Source organism: Lissotriton vulgaris, chromosome 1_1 (genome assembly GCF_964263255.1).
Source record: "Lissotriton vulgaris chromosome 1_1, aLisVul1.2, whole genome shotgun sequence".
NCBI classification, from domain to species: Eukaryota; Metazoa; Chordata; class Amphibia; order Caudata; family Salamandridae; genus Lissotriton; species Lissotriton vulgaris.
This window is the reverse complement of record NC_141685.1, coordinates 1425099279-1425111459: the sequence shown is the minus strand read 5'-3', so window position 1 is coordinate 1425111459 and position 12181 is coordinate 1425099279. Positions and strand designations below refer to the sequence as shown.

Below are 12181 nucleotides of genomic sequence, written 5' to 3'. Positions count from 1 at the left end.
CACACATAAGCTGCAGTAGAAGGCCCGACAAATGTTTCCAGTGCTACTTAATGAGAGACACAATCAGTGCTACAGGCCCACTGGTAGCATTTCATTTACAGGTAGTCCCACTTTACTATGACTTACATGTAAATTAAATGTGGCAGTTGGGTAAAAGTCAATGTAACATGTTTTAAGGAGAAAGCACAAGCACTGGTTAGCAGTGGTAAAGTGTAGAGAGTCCTAAGGCCAGCAAAAAGAAAGTGAGCAAAAACAGGAGGTCTAAAGTCAAAAAGATGCCAGGTCAGACAGTCGTTCATCTTCAGCTTGAGCTTTAGTGGGTGGTTGCATTGTGCATCAATCTTCCTTCTAGATTTTCTACAAATATAGGAATTTTTTTAGTAGTAAATTTCACACCTTACTTAAATTCAATGAGATTAGTGTAGGAATAGTAAATGTCACCTCTTTAGTGTCCTATACCTTCCATAAATTGGTTTTGATTGGAATAAAATAGTAAATGGCACCCCTTTTATGTCCAACACCTTTCCCAAATTGGTTTTGATTGGAGTGTAATCTATTTCTATGTAGTGGGAGTAGATGATGGTATTTTATTAGTATTTTTAGTGTTTAGAAAGATAATTAAAAACATTGTTGTATGTTATTAATTATTATCATTATTAATTACATATTTTCATAGAATAAAGACGTATCATATATATATATTTTTCTAAGTTTATTTAATGTTGTTTTTAAATGTTTAAACATAAACATTTATGTATGGGTAAATAAAAAAAATAAAAATAAATAATACTTTTTTAATAATAAATCAACAATGTAAATCATATTTAAATAATATTGTATTTCTACATTTTTCAGCATTTGTTAACATGTCCTAAACTGTTTCATATACATATTTTCAACATCAGTTTAATATACGTTTTTCAGTATATATTAATAATTGTATATTTTTTTGCTTGATATTTTACAATTGTTTAAAATTTACAAAATGTTTTGCATGTTTAATTTTTTTTACATTTTTTTATATATTTATTGAACATTTTTTTTTTAGATATTTTCCCATTCATGTCTATGGGGAGGTCATTTCTTTAGTTTCAGTTAGCAGTCTTTTTTGACTGCAACCTGCTATTTTGTAATTTATTTGTGTCATTTTTGATCTATTTACTGAGATCCAGGTCACGGTAAGGTGCTGCAGTTTGTTCAAACAGTTTAAACCTTTTTAAAAGTTTTCTTAGGGTTTAGATGATAAGGGAATGTAGGAGGGAGGTCTAGAGATAAGTTATAGTGTTGCTTGTGGGGTTTTTGTGCATTTAGGGGCCGATTACTTAGTTGTACGGAAAGTCTCTGCCCATCAGTCGGATTCTCCTAGATCATGTCGGTACCCATCCACCTGATTCGTCGGATTCCAATCTGCCCGACCAATTACGATGTTCATGGTCAGAAGAGGAACTGTTCAGTAATTCCGAATCGGTCACGACCGACTCTTGCAGTATCCGTGTCGGCCGAAGCTAAATCGTAGAGCTCTACGGACAGCGTTTCCAACCGCCCTAGCCGTTAGGCCAACACCTCTCCTTCACTCCACTCTACTGTCCTCCATGACAACCTATGCCCAGAGGCAGCTCCTCCGCTATGGCAGAGGAGTGTCGCCCCCCACCAGCAGCCTAAAAACTTGAAAAATAAAACTATAATAAAAAGGGTCCATTATTGTTTTATTTTTCCTTCCCCGGCAGAGTCTTGGGGGGGCGGAGCAATCGGGGTTACAGTGACAGGGGGTGACTGTTGTCAGTGGCCATGTCGGTTTGGCCGGCTGTTTTAGAACGGCCAAACAAACATGTACACTGATCTGCCTCCAACCCGAGCTGCATTATTGGGTTAGAGACAGAAGGCACAGGCTCCCAGTCTCCCTGGGAGCACAAATCAAGGGCGCTGAAGCCAATCCTGACGCTGTACTCATGCTGCCAGCAGCATGAGACCAAAATTTGGACTGGCCGCAGTGGAGTCTGGGAGCCTGTACCTGCAGTGGAAAGGAGCAGAAGAGCGAAAGGTAAGTTCTTTATTATGTTTTATTTTTTATTTTGGTTCATCGCCCCCACCCACCACTCTTCCCTGACACCAGCCGCTCTTGCCTAGGCCACTCCACGACACTCTATGTCTCTGCACGACACTCTATGCCTCTCCACGACACTTTACACCCCTCCACTCTACCACTCGATTTTATGACCCTTTACTGCATCCTATGCCACTCCATTCTACATGAATCTACTCTACTCTACGCCACAACACACTACTTCCCTAAACGCAACTCCATCTCTGCCACTCCACGCCACTTTCCTTCACTCTTTGCCACTCCATAATCACACTCCATGCCACTCCGCAACACTGTACACATTTCTATGCCCCTCCACTCTATGCCCATCTACTCTGCTCCACTCTGCGCAGCTCCACTCTACACCACTCCCACTCCATTCTATGCCACTCTACACCACTCCATGACACTCTATGCCTCTCTACGACACTCTACGCCACAACACTCTGTGCCACTGCATGACTTGACACTGCACACCACTCTCTTCTATGCCACAACCATTTAGCCATGATGAACAGCAACCACGCTGGTTTACAACATGTCTAAAACACACTGGTAAAGCCAATAACTCATGCACAGGCGAAACCTATTGGCTTTGCCAATGCTTGTTCTTAGCTGCCATTCTTTGAAGGGCAAGAACGTTCTACTATTTCATGCAGATCCTTGATGCCATCTTTTTAAGGAATACCAAGCAAACAGCAGTCAATTTTCAATCAGCCGAAACATTCCGCAGAATGAGCTTTTAGGCCGAGAAAACAATCTCGTTATAAACTACTGATGATAATTACGGTAAGGATGAGGAGCTCTGTTACCCTTCAAATGTGCAAGTCAGTGGTCTTCTGGCTTTGACCCCTGCATTCAGCAGCTCCCTGTTGTTTTTGCTTAAAACATTAATTTACAGAATATTCCAAATTAATTTTAGTAATAGCGACTGTAGAAGAAAAAATGTGTTTTCTTTCAGCAGAAGTCGATGATACAGAGAAAGAGTGCAGTGGAACAGAGCCAATATGACATTGTTCTATTTCCAATGCAACTTGTCCTTTTTATATTAAAATACACACGCACATGTATGTGCATTTGTGCATTCTAGCCTTTCTTGACTGGTGTTTTGAGTTTGTTCCTGGCGAGGTAACCAAAGTGAGAACTCAGCATTTATTAGCACACAGCTAAGGTGTTTGGAAGAATTTTAAAGCGAAATTAATGTTATTCAGTATGTCGCCAGATAGTAACTGCAGAAATTACACAATATTTCAGCTTCGCTGGTTGTCTACTTGCCAGATCATTCATTCATTAGACAAAGACCCCAGCTCCCTTTTAGTTTTAGAAAACAATCTAAAGCAGTCTGAATTATTGACAGAGCCAAGGATAGTAGGTCAGGTCCAACATGCCTAAACTGTAAATGCAGCAAGCGCGCGTGCAAATAACACCTCACCTCTGCAAATGCCGGAACCGTGGACGCCCTCTGTTTCAAAGGCCATGGGAGGGAAAACGCATTTTCAGGAAATTCTGCACAAATGTGAATCCTGTAAAGTGTCATGTCGAAGTGTTACAAATAGGGAAGTGTGTTAATGTGTCACGAAGACGTGTTGCGCATGTGAAGACAGTGAAGTGTTACAGTGTCTTCCTTGGGGGCGAGAGGTCACTTTAAAAACGTAGTTAGGATGATGCAGGTGGAATAAGCTTTTCAAGGGCATCAGGATGGGAGGGGCCTTTCTCAGGTCAGAAGAGCTCAACAGACAGAATCCAACTGAAACAGCATCACCTCGAGGGACCAATGCAAGGGCTTTTGCTGCCCTTTTTAAACAGAAAGATTTCCATCCCCTTTTGGTGACTATGGGGGCTACAGTTTGTAGTTGGTTTTGGAGTCATGTTGTAGCCCCCTGTTGGTGGAACCCTACTGTGCTCCCTAATATTGCCTTGCCTGAGCTCCAGATCTTATCTTACTGCAGTGCCGCTCTTGGTGCTGCATTTTACATTACATTTTGCACTACTCGACAGAAGCATGTTTCCTGAGTGTATTTAAGAGTACCTCGTAGGTTTGAGTAGGTTTGAGTCACTTCAGTACGAAACACTTAGAGACAAATTACGAGATAGGAAAGAGGGGGCCGCTCGGCCCCCACGCACGCATGGCTGGACCCGGCCCCCCCTTCCACTCCTGTTTGTTATGGGTCCCACCGATGACCCGGAAGCAGTGTGAGTGCTTCCGAGTGAAGGGGAGGGACTAAGAGGTTAGAAAAAGCCTGGGGGGCGCGGGAAGCGGCCTCTTGTACCCGCGCTCACCAGGCTCGCTCCTCGCCCCTGCTGCAGGGGCCACTAAATTTTCCCCACCCACCATCCCTATTAGCAGAAATTCAGTTTGGACGTTGGTAGGCATCATAGGTGATGGTAGTGAACGCTGTTGATATGTGTGTAATTTTCTTCCAAAGGCCTTTTTCCCTTCTACAGGCAATATTAGTGGAATGTCCTCAATTGGTTATGTGGATGTGTAATTACTCGTTTCTCTCCTTAGGCCTTTTTTCCCTTCACAGGTTTCTTAATTGTCGTATTTATTATACTGGTCAGGCGGTAAGGTCATAATTGATGAGCAGCAATTTAAGGTCCTTAGGGGGAGGCACCATTCAGCGAATGGGGTCACCTAGGGGGAAGGGCCATTGATCTCTCCCAGAACTTCAGGGGCAGGATATCCGCTTGCTTGGAAGGGTGCGGGGGAGGGAGTCACGCTTTCCTCAGGCTGGTAGCCACCCCGCACATACACTATGACATCATCAAATGGCGCACGTGTAAGGGCCCTCCTGTTATGGTTAAATGGAGTTCACGGTGCGTACGAGGGTACCCAGGCGAGGTACGTACTCTCCCGGTAACCAGGCCCTTGTTGCGCATGCGTACTCGTACGTGATGCGCAGCTGGAAAAGGATCTGACACCGGTTAGTGACCTTGCCGTGGGCCCAGAATTTCTGAATGCAACATTGATAAGTAGGATGTTAGATTTGGTTAGGAACACGCTGTATTAGACATTTGTTAGGTTAGCCCTTCATACCTGTCTACCTTGCTGTAAATCTAATGTCAGAATTTTGCATTTAATCATTATGTAAATAATGTTTATTTTACCAATTTTTATTTGTTTTCATATTTTAATAAACACGTCCGGGGGGTCACAAGACCCCCTGCCTTCCAAAGAAATCCCTTGCCTGGCTAAATTACTATGGGGATTGTATGTGGTGTTTGCATGATGGGGAGGGGGTGGTCGGTAGTCCCAGACCATGTTGGCGGAGCGCTGGCGTGGCGGTAGAAATCCCCGTGCCAACACTATGCCAAAGCTCACGCTGCCCGACCCGACAGATTATGATTCGTAGTTTGGCAGGCGGGTGGCTTGGCGGTTCCCCCTGCGGTGCCCGTTAAAAGGGTGCAGTGCCCGCAATGGGAATGCCTCACAAGGCTCCTGCACGGCATAGACTAGTAAGTCCATGCCATGCAGGAAACTATGTGCATGCACACAGGGGGGAACATGTAATGTCCCCTGACTGCATCCACATATGTCTGAGGCACAGGGAGGCCCTGTAGGGCCCCCTTTGTTTCCTCTCGGCCAGGCTTTACATGGTGGTGGAACCGCCATGAAAAGCCTTGCTGAGAGGAAACTTATAATATGCTTGGCTGGACCGTGGCGGTCCTGCCAAGCATATTGCAGCCTCTGACCCCCGCTCCTACACCAGGGAATGGCGGCTCCTTGGTGGAGCCAGTGGTCCTAGTGCGGTCCGACTGCCCAAATGGTAATCTGGCAGTCGGACAGAGGGTGCGGTGGTGGCTGCGTCTGCAACCTGCTTGCCAACATGAGTCTGCCGGGCCGAGAAACGCCAGACTCGTAATCTGGCCCTTAATGTGAGGCGATTTTGTGTTTTTGGGAATTTATTTTTGATTCTAACTTCTTGTTTAATCGTTGTGTGAGCCAATGTCTGGCTAGGTCTTCTGGACCTATAGAATCCTGGGGCATGTAGGCAATCCTTGTAATAAGTATTGCTTCCAGGGGGGAGATCCCACAATAAGGCATACTCTTAAATGATAAGGTAGATGTAAAAAGTATGGGGGCACAACTGTTTCGGAAGAATTTATTTTAGAGCTGCAGAGTGGGCAAGCGAAAATTCAGGTCAAAGGCCAGACCTTGAGCCGGGCGTCTGCTGTGCATAAGAAGTACAGTCCTAGTGGTCTCTAGGGAAAGGGTAATGAGGAAATAGCCTGTTGAAAGTCAGGCCCTGCATCGAGAGCACAATTTGCATGGCGTGGGACTCTAGACAAAGGTTAGGAATGGGAAGTGATACATAATATTGGAATTGGTTCTTTTCCTATACTGTATGCAAGAGGAAGTAGTTGTATACATAATATAAATGTAGCGTTAGAGATATGAGATAAAGTCACCAGTGTACACGATGCAATACGACTATGTGCAAGATGCATAACGATGCAAGTGTCACTGAAATGTATGTAAAACAGCGACAAAGCATAACCTATGCATGTTCATCAATGTAGTTTCGACTTTGCATAAATTACAGCCGTTTTTCCCTTGACCTTCACAAATTGACATTGTGTCAATATAGCCTAGACAGATTGTAAAATGTGGGACGATGTATACTATTTTGCAAACACTACTACTGGTAGTAGTATTATTACTACTACTACTAAGAATATTAGTAACAATTTATTTACATTGCTGTTATTTAACATATCTATAGCACGCATCATGCCATTAATGTGGCATCACAGCACTTCTGTGATTCCAGAGTTACAGCACATCATACCACACTTCTCCCATTACTGCACGCTGTAAATAACTGGTATTATTATCACTCAGTTTAACAGTATCAAATGAGTGACCTAAGAAGGATGAAATGCTGGAATGAAATTGCGAGATATAACCTATCATAGTCACAGATGTTACCAATGAACGTTTATTTCATTCACAAACCTTACTTTCTTGTCTCATTATCCTCTGACGTATTGTAACCCGTTGGGTGCTGCCGTCGGCCAAAGGTCATCGTGTGCACTACCTTGGTAGTGCTGCGCACGTCCGTTGGCCGACGCTGCCCCACTCGAGCTGAAGCTGGAGCTGAATGTTCGACGCAGCCAACGGGGTAATCCTCTATGTGCAATTATCTCTCTGTAAGTGCACTTCCTCTTTCCATGACAGCCGCTCACATCATGTACGCACCCTCCTTTCCGACTAGAATCCCAAATTTACTTACATTTAGGTCTCCAAGCTTTCCTTTGCCTTTCAAAGATGTCCCCGCTGTTTTCTACTTAAGTCCCCAAAAAACGTCTTGCCTTCCCTAGCCAACTGGATCATTCACTTTTTGTGCAAAACAAACAATTATTGATGGAGATGCTTGAGTAAATCTTCCCAATAGTGTAATGATAGAATTGAGTCTGTATCTTGTGCTTTGTACTGAACAATAGGTTGGTGACCTTGATTTCGTATCTCTGGGCCCGATTACGACTTTGGCGCAAAGGCGCCGCCGGCTCAATGCTCTCACTGCTATGCCAATATTGCTCAAGGACCGCTAGCAGTATTAAAAGTAAAAAATGTGCAATGCTGGAACTTTGTGGGAATACCGACAGGGGGGCACATGTTGTGCCCCCCATAATGTTTTTCCATGGCGGGGGAAATATAGGACCCTGAAGGGGCCCTTTTGTTCTTCCACTGCCAGCCTTTTCATGGCGGGGCTTTGCAATAAAATGGCTGGAGGTGCAAGAACTTATAATATGCTGAGAGGGACTGTGCCAGTACCTGCTCAGCGCATTGTGTTGTGGCACAGCTGCACCACTGCCTGGGGAGCCACTGTTCTCTGGCACAGCCGGCAGTCCACTGCCAGTAGGACTTTGGAAGTCATAATTCGCACAACAGTGGACCACCACTGCTTTGCCACTGCGCGTCTTTCGGTTGCAAGACCTCCAGACTCGTAATCATCCCCATTTTTCTAAAGGATAGGAAGTTGGTTCCACACAATAAAAAGAAAGCATGTGTTGTGGTAGACTGACTTCCATGTACACTGTGTCCCTTACAGAAACAGGAACGGCTGAGGGACTAAGGAGCAGGACACATGAAGGCAGCATACAGAAAATAGGTAATGAGGTTAGGCTGCAGGGAGTGTTTAGAAAAGGTACTGGCTTGCAGCTACACACGGGATATCAAAACATATTGTGGAAAAAAAGCAGAGCTTAGCGATGAAGGGGTCAAAAGTGGTCAAAGGAGCAAGAGAACAAACAGAGATTAGCTGAGAGAATTCAGAACCCACACTAACAAAAGAGTTGATTAAATGATGTTCTCACCTGAAAAAAGCAAAAGGGATTTAAGTGATCCAGATTAAAAAGGGGATCAAGTAAATATTTCACGATGAATGTCTTTCACCAGATTGGATTAAAAATTGATCAATTCTGCTCATTTTGGAAGTGTTGTGGAAACCAGCTCATAGAAAACCTTTCTCATCAACAGATTTGTACAAGTTAGTTTCGATCTAGATCACATAGATCCTTCCAATATAGCTTTACATCAAACAACATTACATGGAACAAATTATTGAACTTACAGCACAGCTCCTGTAGTTCTCCTTACGATTTTAAAATGGAAGAATGTATCATTCTTAAAGACAATGTCATAGTCAAGGTCAACAGCTTCTTCGGAAGGGGACTCAATTTTGAGTGGCACTTCAAATCGCTGATTATTTGGATCATAAATCTAAGCGAGAAGAGAACACAATTAAGAACAAAACATTATATATTTTAGTTTGGAATAGAAGGCATCATTGTCACCTCTGCACATAACAAAACCACACCTTTCCAGATCTGACCAACACCCAAGCCTGAGTGCTGAGTGAGCCACCTATTTTAGAAGATCACCTACTACCTTCAAGCTCATATCATATGTGGCACTGTTGGGCTCATCAATGGCTACAAACACCATTGCTTTGACACTCCTTCAGTGTCTACCATTGCTTTCAGCATCATTGTGAAGATCTGCAGAATCATCCCCTACCTGGAAGAAACCTTATCTTGCCATGACCATTAAAATAAAACAACTGGACATAACCATAGTGACTAAAAGTAAAGTAAAAAGCTAAAGGTCTTCTCAAACTAGTTATGCACGATCTGGAACAACACTTCAGGGAAGCTCAGGCGCACTCATTCACTATTCCACTTCACAAACAAGCTGAAAGCTCATTTTGTGAATTTGTACCTCATCCATCATCAGTAAATAAATGTACAGATGCTACTGCTATTACAGCTGAAATTGAGAAAATAACTCTCCCCGTCTACACCCCAAAATTTCATATGTGAAATATTCCCATGACCAAATACATAGCTCTATGAAGCACTAAGGGCCAGATGTAGGTGTCAAAATACCGGTCGGGATCGGCCAAAAATACTGATTTTCGGCCGTTTCCGACTGGTATTTTGACATTGGTATGTAGGGGCACTGAAAACATACAGATTCGGTCAATTTACCCAATCGGTAATTTTACCAAATCGGTTAAATTACCGATTCTGTAAAGTTACAGAATCTGTAAATTTTACCGATTCGGTAAATTTACCGATCGGTAAAATTACTGAATCTGTATTTTCCTATGTAGGTAGCACTTCTAACAGTGCTACAGGGCCTTTAGAATTCGTCACTTACCATGTAATACAATTGCATGGTAAATAACGAATTCTTGTGTACATGCACATCTGTGCATGTACACCTGTGCCATGTGGCACACAGACATGCCCTAAGGGCATGTCTGTGTGCCACATGGCGCACAAGCCAGTTACAGTGGTGCTACAGGGTGTCAAAGTGACACCCTGTCCCCGTTTGCAATTCGGTATTTTTACCGATGCGGTAAATACCGAATCGGTATTTGCTATTGAATCCTATGGGCTTCAAGGCCCATAGGATTCAACAGCAAATTCCGATTCGGTATTTACCGAATCAGTAAATACCGAATCTTACCGATTCGGTAAAAAATACCGAATTATTACCCACATCAGATTTACCGATTCTTAAATACCGAATCGGTAAAATTCGGTATTTTAGAATCGGTAAATCTAAATTACCTACATCTAGCCCTTAGTTGTTTAGAAAGCTGAACCCTCCATGGGCATATGGGTCATATTGTTCAACTGTATGCAGTAAACAAGCTTCAAGGATAGCAAGCAGTAAAGGCCATAGTTTACATACTGTCATAAGGAAAGAATCAGTTTTGGAAGAAGGAGGTCCACAGGCGTGGAAGCAGCCACAGTTGTTTGCTCATACTCAAGGGTATTTGTTCATAGTATGGGCCATTCCTGCCCATTCCTTGGTACATGACATAAACACAACCATATGGGGTAACCATAGGTAAGTTATCATTTAATGGCCCTGTACATATAATGCAGGATATTTAGGGCCTCATTACGATGGCGGATGGATTTAAGTCCATCTGCCATCGTCTCGGAATGGGGACCGGCCGCCCATGAGGCGGGTTACCCACACTCTGAATTACAATGCGACTACCACCATGACAGTCGCATTGCCTATATTTTGTATTGCGGTGGGGATGCGGTCAGCAGCCCCTCCGCAATACATAAAATAGGGTAATTACATATCCCTGCACCACGTGGTAGGCACCAAGATGCCTGCCACATTGTACAAGGATATGTAGGGGGAGCCAAAGGTGTCCCCCAGGGCCCATGTACCAGCCCAATAGGGTAAGGGGGCCCGCTAAGTGCCTCCAAATACCTTTCCACCAGCCGTTTCACGGCGGGTTGACCGCCGCAGAACGACCAGTGGAAAGGGATATTGTAACCCCCACGGCAGTGCCTGACAGGCACTGCTGCCATTCTGGGGATGGAAGGCAGTCCGCCAGGCGGTCAGAATGCTTCCGACCATCGGTGCCATGTCAGTCGGTCTTTCCGACCGCCACCGATCCGACCGCCATGGTAATGTGAAGGTTGAATTGGCCGTTACGGATGGCAAGGAAACCACCACTGACTGTCTGTCCATGGCGGCCTCCCCGCCGTCCTAATCGTGCACTAAGTCCTGTTTCCAGATAATCCATGATGGGCATCATTCGAAAATATTCCATATTCATCAGCAAGGACTTTTGAGCTATAAATTATCTGGCTTGCTCCTATCTCTTGTGGTCTTGTACATGCCTAGATTTGATGTACATGTCCATGGTTTCAATTAGACACAGATGGTGGGTGTTTAGCTTACAGTGAGACTAGTATGCAAGCATCTTAGCCATTATTGGATCATTAATTTAAAAATGTTATTGTGGTGCCAGGTAACCTTTAATGACTATGTTGGCAGAGATCAATGAAAACAAAGTGCCTCCAAATGTAGTCTTTTTAGATAGTAAAGTGCGCTGAAAATTGTAAGCAATTACATATGTCCTACAGTGCCTACACATCTTTCGCCTTTGATGTAGGATAATTCGAACTCTAGCGAGTTCTAAGGTTTACATACAACCTCAGCTGCTATGTGCTTTTATGCATAAAGACAAACACTTCCTTTGCAGGCCCTCCCACTAATACAAAAGTAAAGCGTGGTCTAAATAAAGACTAATCCTCTGGACACAAGGGCTTTACTTTTTGTGTTAAGACCACACCTGTCAAATAACCTTCATGTCTAAGACAACTGCTTCATCCTCATCATCGATTATTATCTGGCAAGCACATGTACTCTGAGAAGCATACTGGCATTGGGCATCCCCTAACTGACATTCACAGGTATAAAGGGACAAGTTCTACTGCTAGAGGTAACATAAGTGCTGTGTTTTCAGTGTATTCGTGAAGAAAAAATGGCCCTTATTGCAATACTCCAAATCACGAGGCTATGGTATTTAAAGAAACGCATGTCTGCTCAAGGAAGTGTCATCTGAATATCATGCACAAGGAGGTTATAATGAGATAGATAGAAGAGCACATTTTCAAGCCCATAACACATTTTATGTTGTATCTATAGAGGCCTAAAGTGGACCCTTTTCTTCACATTGAGAATCCTGCAACACAGAAATGATCAAATGTCTTTAAGCCAGTTGCTTCCTGACAGTTGTACCGAATATACTGTGGCTTTAAAAATTCAGAACTCAT

At 43.6% G+C, this 12181-nt stretch overlaps 1 protein-coding gene across 1 annotated transcript in view; it reads right to left on the bottom strand.

Moving 5' to 3' along the window:
- Positions 1-12181, bottom strand: part of LOC147750636 (lysosomal alpha-glucosidase-like) — an 817641-nt gene that overhangs the window by 686397 nt on the left and 119063 nt on the right. Inside the window, exon 4 of the mRNA XM_086967236.1 lies at positions 8659-8807. Within this exon, the coding sequence (XP_086823362.1) occupies positions 8659-8807 (149 nt within the window). The remainder of the gene's footprint in view (positions 1-8658; positions 8808-12181) is intronic.